This window comes from Sorex araneus, chromosome 1, assembly GCF_027595985.1.
Source record: "Sorex araneus isolate mSorAra2 chromosome 1, mSorAra2.pri, whole genome shotgun sequence".
NCBI classification, from domain to species: Eukaryota; Metazoa; Chordata; class Mammalia; order Eulipotyphla; family Soricidae; genus Sorex; species Sorex araneus.
Genome location: NC_073302.1, coordinates 90,092,543 through 90,118,167, shown reverse-complemented (window position 1 = coordinate 90,118,167; position 25,625 = coordinate 90,092,543). Strand labels below are relative to the sequence as shown.

The window sequence follows — 25,625 nt, the reverse complement described above, 5'->3', positions numbered from 1 at the left end:
CCTAAAGGTTTTCCTTCATGGATATTGATACCTGACATAGTAAAGAAAATGGTTATTTAGTCATACTTACAGCAGGAGGCATTAAGATAAAAGACGACAAGAAACTACAAAACTGTTTTGTACCAAATGCCTTGCTTCAGTGTGCTGTTACTGCTTTCTTCAATTTTGCATGGAGTCTTGCTTCCTTCATCCATGCTGCAGCCTCAGAGATGTCTTGTCTTTAAATAATGCAGTGGAGAAATTAAATAATTAAAGTTGCAGACAAAGAGTATTAAAGACCTTGAAAAGAAAGAGTAGAAAGAAAGAACATCTTTAGAAAACACACTTGAAGCTTCTAGTGCAACTCCTATTTAATGGGAGAAACCTTTATTCAACATTTCTTTGTTAGACCTGAAATCATTGATCTTTTTTCATTGTCTTTTTTGAGTTATGTCTCAGATATGATTGGTTTCAGCTAAGCATTATGTTATAAGACCATCAGGCATCATCCAGGATACTCCCACTAATTGGACACCTACTTTTGTTCTCAGAAAACCATCAAAGTTCAAAAGCTGCATTTGGGAGGATCACAAATAATGCTTTTTGTCCTGATTCATGTTATTCCATTATCCTGCCCCAAACTGGTTTTCTCCAGAGTGAAGACTAGGAAACTCTTTTGGATGGGTTTAATTTTTGCTCTTGTTGTTTTCAATTTGGGGGTTGTTTGGGGAGAGATTTCCAATGGATGCTGAGGGTGAGAGGGTTACTCCTCTCCTCAGCAGTGCTCAGGGAGCCTTGTGATGCAGGAGTGATCTGAGACCTTGTGTACCAGGCATGTCCTCCAGCACTTGGAGCTAGCTCCCCAACCCTATACCAAACAGATTTTATATGTATCAGAGAAAAGAGATTTTGGCCTGAGTTAACCAAAGTATGGCAGGTAGGGCTTTTGCCTTTGACCCAGGTTCAACCTCTGGTAACCGGTAGGTCCCTTAAGTACTCCAGAAGTGATCTCTGGGCCCAAAGGCAAGAGTAAATCCTGAGTGCAGCCAGGTATGTTTCCCCCACCCATCAAAAAACAGAGAAAAGAGATGTTCCCCATCCACATCTGACTAAGACTCTACACACTCTACAGAAGTGGGGCTTCAGGGAGGACACAGAGTCATAAATACTCTCACTGCTTAAGAAGGGTTTGTTCTGTCGGGTTGTTTGTTTGTTTTGTTTTGTTTTGTTTTGTTTTGTTTTGGGGTCACATCCAGTGTACTCAGGGCTTACTCCTGACTCTGCACACAGGGATCACTCCTGGTGGAGATTGGGAGACCATCTGGCCTCACCCAGATCAGTCACATGCCAGGTAAGTGCCCTACCCACTGTGTTACCCCTCCGACCCTTTCCAAAGGATCTTGTCAGTACTTTTCAATATGGAAGTTGAAGAAATTTGGTTCAAGCTCTTAAAAGACACCTAAAATCCTAAGGCTCCAGTAAACAGCACCGAGGAGAATATAAAGCACTGTAGCACTGTTGTCCTGTTGTTCATCGATTTGCTCGAGTGGGCACCAATAACGTCTCCATTGTGAGACTTGTTGTTACTGTTTTTAGCATATCAAATATGCCATGGGAGCTTGCCAGGCTCTGCCGTACGAGCGGGATACTCTTGGTAACTTGCCAGGCTCTCCGAGAGGGACGAACGAATTGAACCCAGGTCGGCTGCATGCAAGGCAAACACCCTACCCCCTGTGCTATCGCTCCAGTTCAAGTAAAATATAAAATATTAGAAAAATATACTTTATTCTATAAACCACACCTCAATATATCTGCGGGGAGTGGTGGGTGGGGATGCAGTGTGTTTACAGCTGAACACACTGAATAAGCCATGTTCAGTGCATCTAGGGACCACTCTCAGTACTTCTCAATCAACCAGGCTGGATGTCCAATGCTTGGGTCTGGCAACGTGGTCCATTGGGTCTATTGGGTCCAATGGGTCCATTGGTATAGGAGGAATCAAGCTTGCTCCCCTGGGATACTTGGGGGCCATACAAGGTGGTGCTCCGGGGCCTCTGGAGTTGGACCCATGTTTACTGAGGAGGGGGGTGGCCAGCATGTGCTATCAAGGATTAAACTCAGACCACTGCTCATTCAAGGCTTGTCCCCAGACCCCTGAGAGCTCTCCTGCCCTCTCAATCGACATCTTATATCTCATCTCAGATCATCTTTCTTCTGTGGAATTGTTCTGCTCACTCCAGCGGCATCTTCTCATTCCCTCACCTCTCTCCTGGAGTCAGCTCTTCACGCTGTTAAATAGGAAAACGAATCCAACAACTCAAGTGTTACCCAAACACTTGATTTGATTGAAGGTGTTGTGAAATTGTAATTTCCGAATTAGTCATTTATCAAACCACAGTATTTGGGGAAAAAATCAACATATGTTAATTTATCCTAGGGGGGGAAATCAACTTTTGAAAACTTATGTTGACTTTATTAGCGATTCCTGCATCATGCAGTATCTAATCTGGCACCTAAGAAAAAGTCTTCAGAGAGACTCTACATGATGAAAGGTGGCAGCAGAAGGAAGCAGAGACAAGGATGTCACACGAGAGCAAAACAAAGATGAAAGACTAGGTTATTCAAATTTCTTTTCTGGAAAGTCCAGCTAAGCATGAATGACTGGGTGCTGTTTTCAACACCAGTGTTGACTGACCAATGGAAGGACTGACATATGGAGGTAACAATGCTGGTCGTTAGGGGACCTGGGAAATGCTGTCAGAGTTCAGAAGGGAGCTGACCAAGAAAAAAATCATATAATTTATAACAACATGGGCGGAACTAGAGGATATCATGCTGCATGAAGTCAGTCAGAAAGAAAGGGATATATACAGAATGATTCCTCTCATGTGTGTGACTTAAAGATACACAGCAAGGTAGTAACAAACAAAGGGCCGAAGCCAGCTCCCTAACTGATCCACACAGTTGAGAGGTCTGAGAGGGTGGGTTGTTGGAGTCCCTGACAGAGGGGAGTGGGCACACATGTGATGGGCATGGTGTCGGAATTATGTGCATGAGAATCCATTATCAATCATATTGTAAACCATAGAATCTCAATAAATTAAAAAGTGATAAAAATTAATTTAATCATCCCATAAAATTAAATTAAATTTTTTTTAAAAGACAAGAGCTGATTCACTCACCACATTTCTTGACCCACTACATGTGTTTAATTGATGTACTTGGTCCCCTAAGAGTTTGAAGTTATAAGTTATTCTTCACTTCTTGAAATATGAAAAGTCCAAAGTATGTTAATTTATTCTAGGGGGAAAAATCTAAGGCACACATTGCCTTTATTCATGAAGATATTCTCCGCAGCATTATTTACAACAATGAAAAATTGGAAACAATTTATATTTCCTACAATAGTTTAGTAAAATATAATACATCAGCCCACTGGAGTATGGTCATTAAAATGATAATTACAAAACCCATGGAGACATATTTACAGTATATTTTATGTGAAAAATGCAGAATATGAAAGTGTCTATGTCGTATGTTTGTGACTTAATAAAGATATGGTTGTTTGCAGACCAACACTGAGAGAGAGTACATCAATATAGAAATAGCTATGTTTCCGCTGTGGAAAAATGACTGCATCTCTTCTTTATTCAAGCTGCTCTGTTATTATAATTATTCATCATTATTATTATTTATGAAGATCAGGATGAAGGATGGGGAGCTACCTAGAGCAATGCATAGCCTAAAGCCTTGGTTTGGTGAGTGGTTTGTGTGACCCCCGCCTGTGTGTCCCTTTGTCCCCCAGCACTGCCAGTGCCTGACGATGGTCAGCACCCCTGGTCTGGGAGCACTGCACAATGGGCTAAGGGCCAGGAAGTCGGGCTCTCACCATGGGGTCAGGGCTTATAGGCAGTGGCCCTGGGTATCTGGAACTCCGATAAAAATGCTAACATTTTAGGAAATACACATGTATCAGTGTGATGGACGCAGTGTGTGAAAAAGTACATGCACGGGGAATTAAGGGCAAGGGAGTTAAAGGGAAAAACATGAGGATGACACTTGGTGGGTAAAGAAATGATTTTGCTGTAAAAAACAAAAAGGTGGACATTGGGCTAGAGAGATAGTATAGCAGACAAATCATTCGCTGACCTGGGTTCTATGCTTGGTTCCCCATATGGCCCCCTGAGCATCTCTAGGAGTGGTCTGAGCACAGTCAAATGCAGCCTCACCCCCACCCCCAAAAGGTGGAGATCCCATTTATGTTACTTTACCCTGGTCTCCTGTTCTGGGTCTCAGGCCATGTTCATTTACTTTTGTATAGATCTTTTTCTGTTGATTTCATAATGTTACAGGGTGTGTGCACATGTGTATGTGTGTGTGTATGTGAAGGACATAACTTTTTCAGTTTTATCTTTACTAAGAAATTTAATATTAGGGGGAGATACCAATTTCAAACACATCAGGCAGTCAAAAAAGAGGAGCTTTGACCATTGAGCCCCTTGAAAAATTAAGATTTGGAACTAGGAACTTGCAGATGGCCCCTTAGGAGACAATCTATTGTTTTTTGTTTTGTTTTGTTCTTTTCAGTCTTCAAGCATATTTTATTTATGTATTTAGAAAACGTCCATGATGTCAAAAGAAGAGGGCTGTACACCCTCACACCCCTGGCAACCCAGCTGTGAACACTTTTGGACACAGTTCCACATATATTCTCTGAAGAATCCAAGAAAAGTAAAATAAAGCAACATCGGTGATAGGCATTAGAAAGGTCTCATCGAAAACAGGCATTAGAGGTGGAGGTAGGCAAGATGAGAAAATGACTGAATAGGGTTTTTCTCCAGAACTTGCTTCACAAGCTCTTGGCTCCTGCTAGAGGTTCAGTGCCCAGGTGGAGAGTGGTGAGGTTCAGAGCCTGGGTAGAAAGATGCAGGGCTGTGATCCAAGAAGTAGAAGGATGGAGAGAACGCTTTTTCTGCTGTTGTAATAAGGCCAAAGGATGTTGAGTGGTTGTGGGAAGGAGTTGAGAGGAGTTTCTGGGGAGGAAATGAAAGAATTGAACATTGTCTGTAGGCTACAATGCGCGACTAGGTCCTAAACCCTAATCTGGGATCTGTGAGGTGAGCTCAGCAGTACATGGCACGGCATTCATTCCAGGTGGCCCCATAAGTGAAGCAGAAAAACACCTCATCAACATCATCATCATCATCCTGTTGATCGTCGAATTTCTCGAGCAGTCTCAGTAACGTCTCCATTCATCCTAGTCCTGAGATTTTAGAACCCTCTCTTTCTTTCTTGTCAGAAAAACACCTATTGTGACGAATTCCAATAAGCCTTCATTCACACTTGTTTCCCACAGACTTTGGGCTGTCACCACCACCATCAGAATGCTCACTGTGGGGTCTAGGCCACTAACAAACGAGCAGAAAACTTTCCAGTTCAGTCAGCAAAGCAGAAAGCATTCTGGCCACAAAGAGCCACACATCTGCTTTCTTCCTAGAGGCTTCCGGGCTAGTGTTGACTTGGCTGCACTTCCCAGGGACTGAGCTGAGAAGTGATTGACTTGGAGGTGAAGAGAGAAGTGATTGACTGGGAGGTGAAGAGAGATGAGGGGACAGTGGGGAAGAGGACTTTGCTCGGTGACACACTGAGGAAAACTGAAGCCTGGAGCTTTGAAGTTTTCCAGTTTCTTTTTCTCAACTGACAACTCCAGGCCTTCCCATACGTGACCTGGATTCCCAAGGGCAGGACAAAAGCATCTGTATCAGCAGACTCATCCTTCCAGACCTGTCAGAAGTCTGGGATGATGGAATCCACACACATTCAGGCCTTAGAAGGCTTGAGCTCACCTTTAATTATTGCTCACTTGTTTAGTGATGCTGAAAAAATCATTTTTGCACCAAATTTTCATATTTATAAATTGACTGTGGGCTGGAGCGATAGAACAGTGGGTAGGGCATTTGCCTTGCATGTGGAAGACCCGGATTGATTCCTCCATCCCTCTCAGCCTGGCAAGCTACCTAGAGTATTGGGCCCACACAGCAGAGCCTGGCAAGCTACCCGTGGAGTATTTGACATGCCAAAAACAGTAACAAGTCTCACAATGAAAATGTTGCCAGTGCCCACTCGAGCAAATCGATGAACAAGGGGAGGACAGTGCTACAGTGCTACAGTTATAACTGTGTTAACGGAACAATGACATCCCCATCTGGCCGGTGTATCACTGTGAGGAATAAAAGATCACTTTTATTCCTTTGAAAGTACTTTGAATAGTCTGTATGATGCTGTATCAACACCCCACCAATGACAGTTATTAGATAACCCTGGATCATTCTTATCCAAACCAAGTGATGGGTTTATTTTCACTATTGCCATGTAGACTTGCCAACTGCCTTTTTTACCTTTTAATCCAGGTATTTTGGGGGAATTTTACTTTGAATTTGTTGGAAGGAAAAGGCCTCTTCCTGCCTTGACACCCTTTGGCAGAGAGTTTATCATTAAGCGCACAGGGTGCATGATTACCACAGGAGAAATTGCAGCATTCCAGCCCAATGTAATTCACCAGGCAATTGGAAAATAGAATATTGATTAGATAATTTGCTTCAAAATCATTTGTTTCCACATAGAACTCTATCAGTTCTGAAAATTCATATCTCTAAAAATGATGAGATCTTAACAGTTATGGCCTGAACCCCTTCACCATGTCCCCAGTACACACACTTGGGTAGAGAAGCTGTTTTCCAGTTTTCAGGATATTAAATGCAAAATCAGTTCTATGCGAACACAATTCTCTTATCTAGGAAATGGCATAGCCTTGACTGTTTCATTAATGAGTTGGTCAGTCTTCTACTTAAATAAGTTTAACTTTTCCATTCAGCACCTAGCATCTAATTCCTTTGAGTCTGAAAGTCTTAATTTCTAGTATCCCCTAAGATTCTTTTCAATTGCTTAGTTCAGTTGTATAGAATGTCACTTCATTTTGCATTGCCAACATTTTCTACAATATTCTCTTTAGTTTTCATTTCACTGCCAAAATGTCAACATGCAAATATCTCATGAACTTACATCTGTATGCACACACACAAAGTATGACAAAGACTAGAAAAATGAGATGATTAATGATACTGAATATAGTGCTTATTCTTTTGCACAGGATTTAATCTAGGCTCACCTTTCACAGTTCAGTATGTTACCAGATCTCAAAATGATGCACTAATTATTTTGAAAGAAATTAAGCAGCATAGAAATGCTAAAGAAAGATGTTTGTTTTTCTCTCTTACTTTATGATCCACAGCATTTCTTGAAGGTTTTGTTACATATCACTCACAGAAGGCAAAATTTAGCACTTGTACAGTCAATTTATATACTAGTATTATTTTAGCAAATTTATTAAACAGGCTTTTACTGTTTATACTGGAAGAAAATTAGAAAGAAGTCTGACCCAAGTTCTCCTCTGCAGTGCTAAGTGGGCTTGGTTCTGAATATTCTGGGAAAGCCTCCTAATTTACAGAACATCAAGGGAAGCATTTGCCAGAATTCAAATCTGAGTCAATGTTTTTGCTGTTGTTGTTGTTTGTGCTGTATCTGGTATTGAGCTTTCACAGGGAACTTTTAAACATGGAGCCAAGGAAATCTTACACTTTTTAAAAAACTGAACTATATTGGGTCAGAACACTTACCTTGAATGACCCAGATTTGATCTCTGGCACCACGTATGAATCCCTGCACTGCACATGTTACCCCAAACACTTTTAGAAATGATTCTTGAGCCATATGGGTGTAACCCAACCTCCATTAGCCCAAAATTAAATTGAACTGCCCTGAAATGCTTTCTGCTGAATTATATTTTACTGCCTCTAAAACAACAAAATTTTATTAATTTTTATCAATATCAAAAATCAATTCAATATTAAAAATTTTATCCGTGTTTTATCATATGGGATAATCTTTCAAAAAATAAAATTTTGCTACCATGCTACAAACACACTTGGAAAATATAGTGAGCTGCTTATTGATATAAATTTAAACTCCTATTCCAGGTAAATACATTGTAGGTCAGCTCTGGAATAACTCACTGAGAAGCACCTTTGCCATGCATCAAAGAGTTAAAGACTATAAAAAATGACCAGTATTTTGTGCATTACCAAAACCAGTGGGAGGAGATACCCCAAATGCTATACAATAGCTCTGTGGTAGTTACACCCTGAATACCATGGGAAGAAAGAAGCTTCATCAAACTCAGTGAGTGATGAGTGATCTAGATATACAGTTTCTGCAAATGGTGAAATGCAATTAGCATCAAGGATGTGCTCAAACAAGATTTTTGTGAAATCATTTTGTCATAATTTATCTTGCTTCAGATAAACAAATTAAAGTGATACTGAATATGTTTTGAATCACAACATATTCTTTGGCATCAATACATCAAAGTTACTGCCTGGACTCAAAATTTATTTTAATTCTGGAGGTCCATTTAACATGTTCACCCTGAGCAAGATAAAGTTGTTGAACCCCAGGTTGCTAAATACTTTTTTCTCTGAGAGCTTTAGAACTGAAACTACCAATAATATAGTTGGTATTAAAGGCTGCATCATCCCTTTTTTCTCACAGATTCAGAGTTACTCTGATGATTTGTGAGTTCATTTGCTCAGCTTATTTATACTTCATATATGAGAGGAACCATCTGGTAAATGTCTTTCATTTTCTCACTTATTTTGCTCATTTTAATCATGTCAAATTCTATTCATGATGTCCAATAAAACACAATTTCATCATTTTTAATAGATGAGTAGTAATCCATTGAGATTACCATAGCCTTTTTCATCCAATCATCTCTAAATGGTCATTTAGGCTGAATCCATGTTTAACTATTGTGACTAGTGCTGCAATGAACAGTGAGAATGTCTTTTCAAGAAGCTGGAGAGATTGATAGGAGATCAGGTAGGGCCCTTGCCTTGCATGAGGCCAAACTGGTTTTGATCCAGAGCAATCCAGTTGGAAGCCCCAGCCTAGCAGGAGTGATGCCTGATTGCAGAGCCAGGAGTTAGTCCTGGGCATGGCCGGTGTGCCCCACCAAAAAAGATATATGATGTGCAAGTATCTTCTCTCAGTGAAATTTCTTTTAAATGTCTGCAGTGGTTTCTTTTGCTTCATCAAACACCTTTTGATTACATATAGATATAGATAAAGATATAAAACATTATTTATTCTTGCTTTGTTTCCCTTAACAATACAGTTGTGTTTCTAAGGTCAAGGACTTGAAGTGGACCACCTAAGTTTTCTTTTATGTCTATTATGATTTTGAGTCTAATATTCAAGTCTCCCATCTTGTTTGAGTTTATTTTTATATAAGCTAAATGTTGTTAAATAATGTAGCACTGTAGCACTGTCCTTTGGTTGTTCATCTATTTGCTAGAGCAGGCACCAGTAACGTCTCCATTGTGAGACTTGTTTAACATTGTTAAACATTGTTAACATTGTGTAACATTGTGTAACAACTATTTTTGGCATATGGAATACACACGGATAGTTTGGCAGGCTCTGCTGTGCGGGCGGGAAACTCTCTGTAGCTTGCCCGGCTCTCCGAGAGGGAGAGAGGAGTCGAACACTGGTGGCGCATGCAAGGCAAACGCCCTACCCGCTGTGCTCACTCCAGCCGTCTTATGTTTTCTTTTCCTTTTCTTGTTTGCATTGTTCCCTGCACCATTTGCTGAAAAGGTTCCCCTACCCCATCTTAAATTATTGGCTTCATTGTTACAAATACTGTCCATATATATGTGTGAGTTTATTTCTGCACTCTAATTCTATTTCATATATCCATATGTGTGTTTTTTGTTTTAATACCATGCTTTTTTAAAATTTATAGCATTAACTTGAAATTGGATAGAGAGCAATACCTCCATTTTCCTCATTTATTCTCAGAATTAAATTTGGCTACCTGTTGTTTTTGAGATTTTATGCACATTTTCTAATTGAATTATTTCTTTTATTTCCTTGAAGAATGCCATAAAATTTTTTTGTTTGTTTTGTTTTGGGTGCCACACCCAGTAATACTCCTGGCTCTGCACTCAGGAATTACTCCTGTCTTTCGGGACCATGTGAGATGTCAGGGATCAAACTTGGGTCAGCCGCTTACAAGGTAAGCATCTTACCCTTTATACTATCTCTCCAGCCCTTGCTATCCAAATTTTGACAAGGATTTTATTGGATCTTTAAACTGTATTAGAAATGTGTGTGCATTCTTAGAGTGTGAGTGTGTGTATGATTGTGTTTGAGTATGCGCCTATGTATTAGGGTGTGGGTGTATGTGTGCATGAGTGTGCATTTTTGACTATGTACACATGTGTGAGGGTGTGTACGTGTATGCATGTGTGTGAGTGCAAAGTGTGTGTATATGAACGGGTGTGCATGTATGAGTGCACCTGTCTGAGAGTATATCGTATGAGTGTGAAAATGATGTGTTTGGGACAGTTTCCCCTCTGATTTTTCTTTTAAGAATATGAAAATGGGGGCTGGAGCGATAGCACAGTGGGTAGGGTGTTTCCCTTGCACGCAGCCAACCCAGGTTCAATTCCCAGCATCCCATATGGTCCCCAAGCACCACCAGGAGTAATTCTTGAGTACAGAGCTAGCAGTAACCCCTGTGCATCGCCGGGTGTGACCCAAAAAAGCTAAAAAAAAAAAAAAAGAATATGAGAAGCTTCTTTGCTGATGTGGGAGCAGCGGAGATGTTCAACTATGACGCTCTCTGAGGTTGGAAGTTGGATTCCTGGGTACCAGTTTCTTATTGCACAGGGCAAAGAGGATGGATGGGATCCCATGCCACAGCACTGGTACCAGCTGCAAGTCTTTCCTCGCAAAGTCCTTAACTTCTCTGAGTCTTTGTTTCCTCCACCGGGGGGGTGGGGGGGGGAGGCGTGGAGATGGCTCAGCTGAGCTCCCAGCCATGCTGTAAGCGTGAGTGAGGCTGCTCTTCCCGGGCTTGCCAGTCTCAGCAGCACTCCTGTGAGCTGACCCTGAGAGCACTCTGCATTCAAAACAGTCAAGACCAGAAAAGACCAGAAAGGAGGAGCCGGCAGCAGCACGGCAGCGGGGGCGAGAGCCCCAGAGTGGCATAGGCAGCTCTCAGGTTCTGAACAGCGGGGCAGAATGGGGTCATGCACGGTCTGCATGCATGACTGTGAGTGTCCTTTGTATATTTTCTCTCAAGAAAAGTGCTGTAAGTGGAACCCAACTGGTGCCACTGGTGGCGCCCGCCCAGAGCGGGACACTTGAAGACGGTGGCAGCACCCGCTGGACCCTGAAGCTGCCAAGCTGTTGGATCTCTGGGCGCGATGGGCAGCCGGGCATTGTGGCTGCAGAGGGTTAGAGTGAACAGGGCTCTTCGGGTCCGGCTTAGCACCACCATGGGGCGGGGGCCTGGAGTTGAAGGGGCGAACAGGTTCCCACTTTTAAGAATATAGGAGGCCAGCTCAGGCAACTTGCTGTCATCAGGGCATCCCTGCCACCCTATCTTCCCTGGACCAGCCAGTGCCACCAGTGCCACTCACCGCATATATAAAGGAAAACCTGTGCCTGGGCCACAGCTGCAATCACCACTGGGGCTCAGAGGCACAGTGCCCCAGGAAGGTTGGGGGTCAACCTGGACTATGGTGAAGAGGCGAGGGCATCAGTAACCTGCCCTTGGCCTCTCTGACACCCCCAAATTGCTGCTATGCCTCTGATCAGACTGCAACCACCCAGGAGCAAGTTTTCAGAAAAATTAAACAGTCAAAAGTTAGGGAAGTGGGAGTGACACCCACAGACCACCCCCAACTCAGCCGTACAAGCCCATGTATCAGCTGTGCTCCAGAGACCCACAAAGAAATCTCAAAAGAGATCAAAAGCCACAGCTAATCTCGGCCCCACACAAAGCTGTACGAACTGGGTAGGTTGAAGGGGGGTGTGTTTGCCTAGTGTCTGCCCAGACAGAGCCCCTGGCAGCCCATGGCTCCCACAAACCAAAATCACCATTTCCCCAGTTGGACACAACCTCCTTGGAGTGAACCTCACCGAGATACTAATACCTGAAAATTCAGGTATGCAGGTTTTGTTACTGACTCTCCAGGTTTCCTTAGGGTCAGATGGGCTACCTCCCCTGACCTCCCTATACCTCTGGCAGCCCTGGCAGTCATGTCCACACCCCAAGCTGCCATCCAGCTGAAAAATAGCTACTCTGTGTAGCTATTTTTATGTACTTCCCTGATAAAAATACTGAATGCCCTGAACAAACACAATGACCTGTTAGTACCTGTATTATAACCGTCATGCACAAAAGGAGAGAGGGAAAGAAAATGCCTGCCATAGAGGCAGGTCAGGGGAGGGCAGTAGGGAGGACAGTGGGAGGGGTACTGGGGATATGGGTGTTGGGAAATGTACAGTGATGGAGGAATGGGTGTTGGAACATTGCATGACTGAAACCCAATACTGAACAGCTTTGTAATGGTCTATCACCTCATGGTGATTCGATTTTAAAAATTTTTTTAAGGAATATGAGAAATATATGTATTTTATCTCTTTTGAAAGTTCGATAGAATTTACTAGTACAGTTAACCAGTTCTAAGCTTTTGTCTTTGGGAAAAGTTTTAATTGTTGTTTTTTAATTTTAGTAGTGGTGTATTCAATCATTTGTTTATTCTTGGTTCTGTCATGCAAGTCATTGAGTCTAATTATTTTTTTATTTCTTCTAGGTTGTACAGTTTGTTGTACAGCACAGATCTATTTCTAGTAGTCACTTATTAGCCCTTGCATTTCTGTAGTAAGGTTATAATTTCCCCATTTTAATTCTGATTTTTTTAAATGAGAATGCTCTCTTTTTTCCCTTTGTGGACCTCAGCTTATTTTATTGCCTAGGCTTATTGGTTTTGTTTATACTTTAGAAGAAACACTGTTTGACTTTGCCAACCTTTCATATTGCAGTTTTAGTTTCTATTTTTTAAAAATAATTTTTGTTTGTTACTTTTACTGACTTATTCCCATTCATTTTCTGTGCTCTTCAACTTGAACCCCTGTCCTGTCTCTTCAGTTCTCTTTTAATTTCTTTTTGCCCAGTTGTTGTTGTGTAACATGCTAAGCCATCATGTTTGAAATCTTTTCAGTTTACTTTTTGTGGTTGATTTTTTAGTTTCATACTATGGTGGTTAGAAACTTCATATCATTTCCGTCATTGTATCTTATTAATTGTATCTTATCAAACACTGATTTAGTCTTCCTATATATGATCTACCCTTTAGGAATAGTGTTTCCCAGGGTGGTCCTTCTCCGAAGAAAGCATGGAAGCGCAGAGTGAAGGGGGCACAGTCGCAGCCTCTGGTGCTGTTGTCGAGGTTCTGCTCTTCTAGTTCATTCTTCTAGATTTTTGGGGAGGGGGGCTGAGTGGTTTCTTCCTTATTTTCCTTTAATTTCCAGAGAAGGTGGCAGGAGGCCAGGTAAGTTTAGGAACATCTGCTTTAGAATGTTCCATTTACACTTGAGAAGAACGTGAATGCATTTCTAAAAGAGTAGAGATTTCTGTAAGTGTCTAGTAAATTCATCTCATCGGTCACCTCATTTAATGCCATTTTTTCCAAACTTGAATGGTTTAATGGATCATGTATTTTTGAAAGGATGGTTGGGTCACACCAAAGTGGTGCTCATGGCTTGCTCCCAGCTCTATGCTCAGGGCTCACCCCTGGTGCTATTCAGGAGATCATGTTGTACCAGGGACAGAACCCGGACCTTCTGATGGATCCTAGTTTTCAGGGGTAGACCTGAAACAAGTAAAACTTATTGAAATGTTTCTATTCTCCTAACTAGAAGTTTTTATTTTAATACCAGTATTCATTCATATTAGATTAATATTATTCCTTGGTTCATAGGATGTTTTCTTTGGTCAATATTGCTATTCCTTTATTGTTTTAAGAAAATATACTTACATGTTTTTCTTGTTTATTTGGGGGCCACACTACTCCTGTTTTGGTACCTGGGTGTCACTCCCAGTGGCACTCTGGGGACCATGCAGTGATAGAGATCCACCCCAGGGCTCAGTATGTGAAGCCTACACACAGCCCTTTGAGCATTTCCCCAACCTGTTCATAAGCTTATTTTGCCGTGATAGGTTTACTGTCTTACTGTGTTTACTATTTTCCTCCGTTTTCTTACTTATTAAATAAAGCACAGCATAAATAAAGTAGCACAACTCTGCTAGCTATGATCGCTCTTAACTCTCCTCTCCCTGAGGGAATTATGGCCTGGTACGTGCTTGGCTTCCTGCCTGACGTATAACTCTGTCCCTATAAACAGTAGTTATTACTAACATTTACTATCATTGTTGTGAAATTTGACAAATGTCCACTGCCAATTCAAAATTTTCTGTGCTGGAAAACTAAACAAAATCTCTGCAAACTTGGTGACTGTTCTATTGTGCGGTGAAAATTCTGGTGGTCTTTTCTACTTAGCACCAAACTGCCCATTACCAATTTGCCATTGATTCACAGAATCGCAAATTAGAAGAGAACTTCAAGGTCAATCTCCAGTGAAGGATGTAGCAGAGGAAGAAATGAGATGTCTCTCAAGGCGAGCTCTTTCTAGAATAATTCCCCTTTGAGAACTTTCAAGGCAGATCCTTATGGAGTTCCTGTTCACTTCTATTAAGTTGCCGGCACTCCTATTCATTGCACTTCAGTGAGATTTTCTCTTAAAATTGGGAGGAACCTTGGCAAAGAGGCCCAACGCTAGTGAAGCCTCATTATCAAGTAATATGTTACAGAAGACGAGCAAGTTAAACTTAAAACTGCCTGATTTCCTGCCATATGGCATGTTACAGAGGAAGAGTTCAGGGTCAGGTCTCTCAGTCCTCGCTTCACATGCAGAAAGGAAGCATTTGTGCAAGACTTGGATTCCAGCTTCTTTCCAATGTGAGGAATGGTTCTGCACTAGCCATAACTGTTCTATCATTTCCTTGTCTCCCTCTGGCTTCTGACAGAAGGGCCACCAACAGAGCTCAGCTTCAGGAAATTTTGGAGCTATTTTTGCTGCAACTGTTGATTCTTATCTGGAAGCGTTATTCTGGCCAACTGGCTCTAATCAAGAAAGCTAATGAGTTCATTAAGGTAGATACCAAGGCAGGAAGCAGGATACGTTCATGCATCCATGGGAGAGGGTTCCTTTGGTATCTTTTAGATCTACAAATCATGCTCTTGGCATATGCGCATATACCTGATGTGAATAACTGCAAAAGTGATGGCCAATTAGATGAATGCCTCTACAGTCCTCTGCTTGATTTGACAAGTGATTGGGGTTTCCCATTCTGATTTTTAAAACAGAGCTATGGTCCCCCCTCCAAATATATAATGCATCCATGTGGAAGGAGGTTCTTTGTGTAAGCTAAATGCTGCTCTCACTTTCCAGTTGTCTCTCATGCTCGCTGTTGTGAATGCTATGGCTGCTGTGTGTGCTGTGTGGTATGATATGTGTTGTGTGTTTGTGGCATGTTTGGTATGTTATGTGTGAAATATATGTGTGTTGTATATGGTATGTGCATATGTGGTGTGTGTCTGGTATGTGTATATGTATCTGGTATGTCGGTGGTATTTATATGTGGTATGTGTCTGGTATGTGTGTGATGTGTATATGTATGTGTTTGCATGTGCCAAGCAGAATGCACTTAAGATAAGCAAGTGTTAATGGAAGAAAAGGACACTATGGAGAAAAATGGCAACAAGTAATATTACGTGATGCTTCAAGGGAACAATCCTGAGCCTCAGAGTCTGCAGTGACTTCTCCTTACTCTTTGAGAAGCTGCAGCCCAGAAGCAATGGAACCCGCAGAAGGAGCCATTCTCTGTTGTCTTTACAGCTCTAAGTAGTAAAAGAAACTAACATCAAACAACTCAGAAAATACTTTGTGCATCCCATATGGTGATCAGTGTCGTCTGGATTGTGGACCCTTGTCAGACCACTCTCCCCAGCCTCTAGTAGGAAAGTCCGGGATTCTGAAAAACTGATATTCCTTGGAAGTCTACTGAGATCTGCATTGGGTTGTCCCAGGCCATCTGAAATATGTCAGCTTCTAGGGTATAAAGCAATGTTCCTATAAAAAGGTTCAGGTGACCTCTGTGGCGACTAAAAATGGTTGGAAACTCAGGATTCCAGGTTGAGGAGAGAGGAAAAGAAGGTATAAAGGTTTGGCCTAGTTGCCAGACTCTACTAGAATTCTACAACGCAAGCATAGAGATTATGCCTGATTTTCATTTGCATACAACAGCAGCAATAACAATGGAAAAACTAATTTATTCTAGAGTAATTTAGAATCTGAATTTCACTAACACTCTGGAACCACTCCCTCCTTTTATCTCTAAATGTTCAGAGTGGGTATCTTTAGTCAGTCAAATAAACAAATATGAGCCCTTCTGCAAATAATTTAGATTTTCTGATCTTCCAATTTCTCACCAGTAACTTGGAGATAATGTGATTTTGTGAGATTGTTTTCAAGATCAAGTGATGTAGTATAGCATATATGAAGTATAAAATGTCATGGAATGATAATTTTATGAGCTATGAACGTAACTGTGTTTCATGAACTTTCAATTTATAAATTTTGAGTTCCCAGATTGGTTCAGCTTGCGGGGAGGCTGTAGAAAAGTGAAGTCCTGGGAAACAAGAGAATTATTACTCAAAGCTAAAGCTACATCTGTGGTAGGTTAGTCTATTTCAGAAATATTTCATCCATTCTTTTAAAAAAATGTTTTATTAGCTAAACACCATGTGGTACAGTTGTAGACTTACAAACTTTCGTGCTTGTGTTTCAGTTATACAATGATCGAGTAGCCATCCCTCTGCCACTGCCCATTCTCCTCTACCACCAGTGATGCCAGTATCCCTCCCACCCCCCCCACTCATCCCCCCCACCCGCCTCTGTGGCAGGGCATTCCATTTTGCTCTCTCTCTCTCTCCTTTTGGGCGTTGTGGTTTGCAATAGAGATATTGAGTGGCCGTCGTGTTTGATCTATAGTCTACTTTCAGTCCATATCTCCCATCCTGAGCAGATCCTCCAGAGCCCCTTTACTTGGTGTTCCCTTCTCTGTTTGGACTGCCCTTTCCTCCAGCATATGTGGTTGGCTTCCAAGTCATGGAACAAACCTCCTGTTACTTATCTCGACTATTCTTGGGTATTAGTCTCTCATTCTGTTACTTTATATTCCACAGATGAGTGCAATATTTCTATGTCTGTCCCTCTCTTTCTGACTCATTTTACTTGGCATGATACTTTCCATGTTGGTCCACTTATATGCAAAGTTCATGACTTCACCTTTTCTAATAGCTGCATAGTATTCCATTGTGTAGATGTACCAAAGTTTCTTTAACCAGTCATCTGTTCTTGGGCACTTGGGTTTTTTCCAGATTCTGGCTACTGGAAACAGTGATGCAATGAACATACAAGTGCAGATGTCACTTCGACCATACATTTTTGCCTCTACGGGATATATTCCCTGAAGTGGTAATGCTGGGTCAAATGGGAACTCAATTCCTAATTTTTTGAGAATCGTCTATACTGTTTTCCAGAAGGGCTGAACCATTCAGCATTACCACCAGCAGTGTAGAAGGGTCTCTTTCTCCCCACATCCTCTCCAACAGTGGTTGCTTTTGTTCTTTTGGATGTGTGCCATTCTCTGTGGTGTGAGGTGATATCTCATAGTTGTTTTGATCTGTATCTTCCTGATGATTAGTGATGAAGAGCATTTTTTCATGTGCCTTTTGGCCATTTGTATTTCTTCCTTGAGAAAGTTTCTGTTCATTTCATCATCCCATTTTCTGATGGGGTTGAATGTTTTCTTCTAGTGGAGTTCAACCAGTGCTTTATATATCCTTGATATCAACCCCTTATCAGATGGATATTGGGTGAATATCCTTTCCCATTCTGTAGATTGTCTTTGTATGTTGGGCACTGTATCTTTGGAGGTGCCCAAAGCTTCTTAGTTTAATATAGTCCCATTTTAAAAAATTTGTTTCCATTTGGTTGGTCAGTGGAGTGTCATCTTTGAAGATACCTTTATCTTCAATATCGTGGAGAGTTTTGCCAACCTTGTCTTCAATGTACCTAATGGATTTGCCGACCTTGTCCTCAATGTCCTTATGGATTCTGGGCTGATATTGAGGACTTTAATGCATTTTGATCTGACTTTTGTGCATGGTGTTAGGTCAAGGTCTAAGCCTAGTTTTTTGCTTGTTGGTTATCCAGTTATGCCAGCATCATTTCTTAAAGAGGCTTTCCTTGCTCCACTTCACATTTATTGTTCCCTTATCAAAGATTAGATGATCATATATTTGGAGTTGTGTGTAAGGATATTCCACCCTGTTTCATTGGTCTGTGGTTCTGCCTTTGTTCTAGTACCATGCAGTTTTAACTGTTACTGCTTTGTAGTAGAGTTTGAGGTTGGGAAGTGTGATGCCTCCCGTCTTCTTTTTCCCAAGAATTGCTTTGACTATTTGTGGGGGTTTGCTGTTCCATATGAATTTCAAGAGTGTTTGATCCATTTATTTGAAGAATGTCATGGGTATCCTTATAGGGTTCACATTGAATCTGTATAATGCTTTGGGGAGTATTGCCATTTTGACAATGTTAATTCTCCCAACCCATGAGCAGGGGATATGTTTCCATTTCCTCATGTCCTCTTCTATTTCTTGGAGTAGCGTTTTGTAGTTTTCTTTGTACAGGTCTTTTACCTCCTTAGTTAAGCTGATTTGGAGGTACTTGATTTTCTGTGGCATGAGTGTAAACAGGATTGCTTTATTCATGTCACTTTTCTCTGTCTCATTATTTGCCTATATGAAAGTCATGGACTTTTGGGTATTATTTTATAGCCTGCAACTTTACTGTATGAGTCTATTGTTTCTAGGAGTTTCTTGGTAGAGGATTTAGGGTTCTCTAGATATAGTATCATATCACCAGCGAATAGTGAGAGATTGATTTCTTCCTTTCCTATCTGGATCCCCTTAATATCTTTTTCTTGCCTAACCACTATTGCAAGTACTTCCAGTACTTTATTGAACAGAAGTGGTGAGAGTGGGCATCCTTGTTTTGTCCCTGATCTTACAGGGAAAGCTCTTAGTTTTCCCCCATTGAGAATTATGCTTGTGATAGGTTTGTGGTAGATGGCTTTGACTATTTTGAGGAAGGTTCCTTCAGAAGCCATTTTGGTGAGAGTTTTCATCATAAACAGGTGCTGGATCTTGTCAAATGCTTTCTCTGCATCTATTGATAGGACCAAATGATTTTTATCTTTTCTTTTGTTGATATGATGGATTACGTTGATTGATTTCTGAAAGCTAAACCATCCTTGCATCTTTGGGATTAATCCCACTCGATTTTGGTGCATATCTTTTTGATGAGTTGTTGGATTCTATTTGTTTATTTGTCCATTCTTAAGAAGAGGAGAAGGAATGAAAAAGGAAGAGGAAAACAGAAGAAAAGAGAAATTTTTTTGAGAGGTAGGTGGGAAAGGGGTACACCTGGTGGTGCTCAGGGTGTACTTCTGGCTCTGTGCTCAGGGCTCACTCCTGTCTGAGCTCAGGGCCCTTATATGGTGCTGGGGATCAGTCCAACCAGAGTAGATCATGTACAGGGCAAAGACTTTATTCTGTACTTTCTCTCCCAGCCCTTTTGTTAATTTTTAAGGGCATTTGAACTTCTGCATAAAAGATAAACTTGCTTTTCAGAAGAAACCATCCTGTGACCAACAAAGGATAAAGTCTGGACTGGAGAAATGGGTTAATTCCTTCTTCCTTACTTTCTCAGCAGTGGGGGAAATAGAGAGAGATTCTCAAGTCGTGCTTTTGGTGTCTATAGACCACTACTAGGGATTCTGTTGACTGCTAGGATTCAGGGGTGCTGTGGCACTAAGCCCTGGGGTGCTATTTCTGGAGAACATCAAGGCTGCCCCTGCAGGGTTTTCGGGGGTGCATTTAGGGTCAGAGAGGAAGAACTGAGGGTCTCCTGGGCGGCCCCGGCCTGGGCAAGTCATTTCCCTAGCCCTGCACCATCTCCCAGTCCCTCTCCTCCTTAAAAATTACTGTTGGATCAAAATGTGATTGAATAATTAAAAGTTAAATTCCTAATCAAAGACTGCATGTAAGAAATATAGGCAAAAAACTTCTTGATAATATCTGGTGGCATTTTCAAAGACTCAACTGTTGGTAATAAAAATCATAGCCGATATATAAGAAAGTGGAGCGTCACGGTTGTGGCTGAGGAATATACTACTTCCTTACATCATGCATGAAACTCTGTATTTTATTCCTGGCACTACAAAAAGAAAATATGATTCCTTTAAACACTCTTCAGTGAAAGAAAGGACATTAAAACAAAATGACATAATAAAAAAAATCACTGGTGGGGCCTGAGTGATAGTACAGTGAGTAGGCCATTTGCCCTACAGGCGGCTGTCCTGGGTTTGATCCCCAGCATCCAGATGGCCCCCTGTGCACTGCCAGGAGTAATTCCTGAGTGCAGAGCCAGGAGTAACCCCAGAGCATTGCCAGTGCGAGCCAAAAAAGGCAATAAAATCACTGTTAATTGATTTATCATTGGTTTGCAATACTTTGGAATTTCAGGTATACAGTTTAACACCTCTGTACATATACAGGACTCAGTGATCTCACCACTAAAATTATAGCATCATCCTGTCACCCCCCAAACCCCTGGCCCATTTCTCCATGCCTCTTGTATCTGGTAACCACCATAGTTTTGTTGCTTTCTGCCACTTTGTTTTGGCTATTTATGTTCTGTTTCACAGGTGAGTAAACTCACGTGGTAATTGTCTTTTGCTTCATTCAATCACTTCAACATAAATTCTTTTTGGTCTAAGAGGTAGGATTTTATCTTTTTTAGTACTATTCCATGGACACTACATTCTTCAGCTTTATTAGGGTCACTTAGGTTAATTCCATATCTTGGCTATTATGAATAATAGCCAATGAATGTCATGAGTGTAAAGACCCTTCCAAGTTACTGTTCTTGCTTTCTGTGAATAAATGACTGGGCGTGAGGACATATGTTATTTCCATTCTTATTTGCTAAGGGGTGTCTATAAGGTTTTCCTTAGAAGCTGCTCTAGTTTACAGTTTCACAAAGTGTGAGCTGTAGCAGAGTCATCCTTCACTTTTCACCTCATCTCAGTCAGCTCTGGCTGTTCCTAGTCTCTGTGGTGTGTGCCAGTCTCACCAGTCTCACACTGGTGAGAGGTGACATATCATTGTTGTTTTCTTTCACATTTTCCTGATAGTAAGTAATGCTGAGCATTTCTTTTTATGCCTGTGTAGACATCTGTATGTCTTCTCAGGGGAAGGGTCCATTGAAAATTTGGGCCCACTATTTGAACGCACTTTTGTTGTTATATTTTATATGTGCTCTTTGCAGACTCTGAGTGGAAACCCCTAGTTTTATGTATATTGTGCAAATATCTTCTTCCAGTGGGTGGGGAGGCAGTTTTTTCATTTCTGTGGTGGGTTTCTTTTGTTGTGCAAAGCTTTTCGATTTGAATAGTTCTGTTTGATTCACACTCTTGTTTTCCCGGTCAAAGCACTCAAGTCACCAAAAACATCTCCACAGTTGAAGTCCTTAATTTTCTCCTATATATTTCATGGTTCCCAGCCTAACATTCTAATATTCAAGTTTTCAATTTACTTTGCATTAATTTTTATTATGGTGTAGAATAGATTTAGATTATTCCTCCTCCTCCTCGCGCTCCCTGTCTTCTTCTTTCCCCTTTGTGGGGTTTTCTTAGCATTTGTGCTGAGAGCTTTCGCGTTCACTGCATTACACGCTGAATGTCCGTCAATGTGAGGACTCTGTACCCCGCTGCTCTGTGTCTTCCGACAGGTTCAGCGCAGGATGCAGGACTGAAGAATGCAAGGCCACGTACTTCCTCTGCATTTCCTCCGTGGTCCTGTGCGCGTGGCAAGCTCTCTCGGCCTCAGGCATTGCCTAAGTTTTACCCAGCCCCGCCCCGGAGCCCAGGTGGAGGGGGAGTAGGGCAATTAAGACTGTGCAGACCCGAGGCCGTGGGCGAAGTTGTACTCTAGGCCCGCGTCGCCGTCCACTTCCCCGAGGATGCTCCCACCCGCTGCTCTCTGCAGCCCGCCGGTCTGGTCCAGCGTTGGGCGGACGGGTTTCCCACGTGGGCAAAGGCTACTTCGGCCAAGTCTTGGCCCAGAGCCGACAAGCCCGTGCGGTAGCTTCTCCCGGAGCAGAAAGTCACGGAACCGCCGGCAGGGAGAAGTGAGGACCCCGGGCTCTCCACTCGCCCATCCTCACGAGTGGACCCGCTTCGCTACTTAGCAGTCGGGGGAGGCTTTCCCGAGGAGGATCTTCCTCCCGGGGAGCTGGGCTCCCACCGGCCCGCGCATCTCCAGTCTCTGAGGACACTAGAAGGGATGCCGGGGGAGGGGAGGGAGGTCGGAGCCCTCCGAGGGACCCCGGCGGCGGCGAGGCGCGCGGCGCTAGGACCGCGGGGCTGGCCGGCGGCGGCGCTGCGGGCGGCGGGCGGCGCGGGGGCGGGGCGCGGGGCGGGGCGCGGGGCGGGCGCGGGGCGGGCGGGGCGGGGCGCGCGCGGGGCCCGTTTAAGCGGCGCGGGGCGGCAGCCGGGCCACTCGAGGTGGCCGCGCGCCGGGGCTGAGCGGAGCGAGCAAACGAGGGAGCTGGGGCCGCGCAGGGGCGCCCGCCCGCCGCCCGCCGCTCAGAGTGCCGGGGCCGGCCGCCGTGGGCGCGCGCCCCGCGGGTGCGGGTGCGGGTGCGGGCGCGGGTGCGGGTGCGGGCGCGGGCCGCGGGCCGTGGGCGCGGGATGCTCTAGGCGCCCGCGGGGGCCCGGAGCGCCGCGAGGGGCGCGGGAGGCGGCGCGGGGCGCCAGGCCGAGAAGTTAGTTGGCGGCGCGGGCGGCGGCGGGGGCGGGGGCGCGGCGGGGGCGCGGGCCGGGGCCATGGGCAGCGCCGGCCGCCTGGACCTGCTGTGCGTGCTGGCGCTCGTCGGGGGCTGCCTGCTCCCCGCGGCCCGCGCGCGCGTCTACACCAACCACTGGGCGCTCAAGATCGCCGGCGGCTTCCCCGAGGCCAACCGCATCGCCAGCAAGTACGGCTTCGTCAACCTCGGACAGGTAAGACCCCCGACTCCGCGCCGCCCCCTCCCCCTCCGCCAGATGTGCTCCTGCAGCTGCCGCCCCGACTCCCCCTCTCCCCTTCTCCTCCCCTCTCTCCCTCCCCCGAAGTTCCTCCTGGGGTCCCTGCTTTACTTTTTGTTTCTTGGTGTTTGTTTGCGCCCGGGTGCCCGCCACGAGGGCTGCGGGGTCCCCGCGGGGTCCGGGGAGGGGGCTGCGGAGCGCGCGGCCCGGGGGCGCGGGAGGTCGGGGCGCAGCGGCCGCCCGAGCCCTTTTGTCGGAGGGGCTGAAGCGCGCGCCTGCGGCTGGCTCGGAGGGGGGACCCCTGCCTGGGGCTCGGCGCGGCCCCCCGAGAAGTTTCCTCGCGGGTGCGGCGGGCGCGGGGAGTGGGGCCGGGCCGGGAGCCGGGATCGGTGAGGGCGTGCGAGGCTGGGAGCCCGGAGAAGCCGCGACCCGAGCGGGATGCTTCAGTGGGGTTGGAGACGGCAGCGGGGACCGCTGGAGTTGGGTTCGGATCAGGGACCGACGCTGGGACCAGAGTTGGGACCAGAGTTGTGCAAGCCGGGTCGGGGCTGGGGGGAGGCTGAGCCAGGCGTGGACGCCGCGTTGCGTTTCGGGGTGACCTCGCTGCCTGTCGCTGCCTGGCGCGTACCCCAGCGGGGATCGGGGAGGGGGAGTCGAGGGCGAGTGTGGAACTCTGAGGGGGTGATCTGCGGGGCCCGGGAAGAAGCCACCCGGCTCGCCTCCGACACGTGCGTTCCAGGGTCGCGCCGAGCCCCGCGGCTCGGGGACTCGGGTGTACCACAGGCACCGTTAAGCGGGGTCGAGGGTGTCCGGCCGAGGTGCCTTGTGGGGATATGCCTGGCGTCAGGAGGAGGAGTTGTGGGGATCTTTGGAAGAGCTGCACCCCTGGATGTGCCCCCGGCCGGCTGGGCCAGGTCTCCTCACTGCGCGGGACCGGGACCGGGGCCAGGGATCCCTCAGAAGCACAGGGAGCTCTGCTGGATTCCCCCAGCCCAGTGGCTAGGGATGAGGCAGGGCGGGCGCAGGGAAGGCGCAGGGAAGGCGCAGGGAAGGCGCAGGGAAGGCGCAGGGAAGGCGCAGGGAAGGCGCAGGGAAGGCGCAGGGAAGGCGCAGGGAAAGCTCGGGAGGGTCCTCTTCCGAGGGTTGCCCCTGGCTTTGTGCCTCAGTGCCTGGGGAACCTGCCTGCGGGCGCTTCCACCCCATTTCAGGAGGAGCCGGAGGTGTGAGACTCGTGATCACTGAGTCTTGCACTTTGAGGTGGTCCCACAGTGACCGTTGGGACCTGCCCTGGGAGGGCAGAGACCGAGGGGGGGTGGGGAGGTGGGGCGGGGAGCCGTCCATTCCCACCTCTTAACTTGAAGGAGGGGTGGGGAGAAGCCTCTCTCTTGCCTGCCTGAGGCCATCTGCAGAAGCCCTGTAGGTGAGGGTCCCGCAGGTGCTGCGCCTGGGAAGCAAGGAGGGCCAGGCTGAGAGGAGGTGGGAGTTGACCCCAGGCCCTCCCAGAGGCGGCTCAGGTCCAGTCACTGTCCAGTCTTTCCTAGCTGCCTGGCACTCATGAAAGAGAAAGGGCCTCCCAGCCCCAGGCTTTCCTTCATGACCTACAGAATGACTGTGGGGGGGTGGGTTTCCCTTCCCAGTCAACACAACTGGAGACCTCCACCTGCATCCAGTCTGCCTGGCAGTGCTTGTGGAACCTGGGAGTGTGGTCCCAATCCGTGTGATGTAGGAGCAGAGAGCTGGTCTTTCCAGGAACTGCCTCTTCTCCAGGGACAAAGGAAGGGGAAAGGACAAAAAAGCACAGTAGAAACGACATCTGTACCTTATGTCCATTGCAGCACTGTTCACAATAGCCAAAATCTGGAAACAACCCAAGTGCCCTAAAACACATGACTGGTTAAAGAAACTTTGGTACATCTACACAATGAAATACTATGCAGCTGTTAGGCGAGATGAAATCATGAAATTTGCTTATAAGTGGATAGACACGGAGAGTATCATGCTAAGTAAAATGAGTCAGAAAAATAGAGGGAAAGACATAGGAGGACTGGACTCATTGGTGGAGTATAGAATAACATCACATGAGGCTGACACCCAAGGACAGTAGATACAAGGGCCAGGAGGATTGCCCCGTAGCTGGGAGACTGCTTCACGAGTGGAGGGGAGAAGGCAGATGGAATAGAGAAGGGATCACTTAGAAAATGATGGCTGGAGGACCCAGTTGGGATGGGAGATGTGTGCTGAAAGTAGATAACGGACCAAATCTGATGACCTCGCTCTCATGTCTGTGTTGCAAGCCATAATGCCCAAAAATAGAGAGACAGTATGGGGAATATTGTCAGTCATGGAGGCAGGGGGAGAGTGGGAAAGGGGGGTATACCTGGGATATTGGTGGTGGGGAATGTGCACTGGTGGAGGGATGGGTGTTTTATCATTGTGAGATTGTAACCCAAACATGAAAGCC

The 25,625-nt window shown here is 45.0% G+C and overlaps 1 protein-coding gene across 1 annotated transcript in view; it reads left to right on the top strand.

The window, feature by feature from the left end:
• Positions 1-22,615: 22,615 nt before the first annotated feature.
• PCSK5 (proprotein convertase subtilisin/kexin type 5) overlaps positions 22,616-25,625 on the top strand; it is a 320,193-nt gene continuing 317,183 nt past the window's right edge. Inside the window, exon 1 of the mRNA XM_055119708.1 lies at positions 22,616-23,140. Within this exon, the coding sequence (XP_054975683.1) occupies positions 22,967-23,140 (174 nt within the window). The 5' untranslated portion in view covers positions 22,616-22,966. The remainder of the gene's footprint in view (positions 23,141-25,625) is intronic.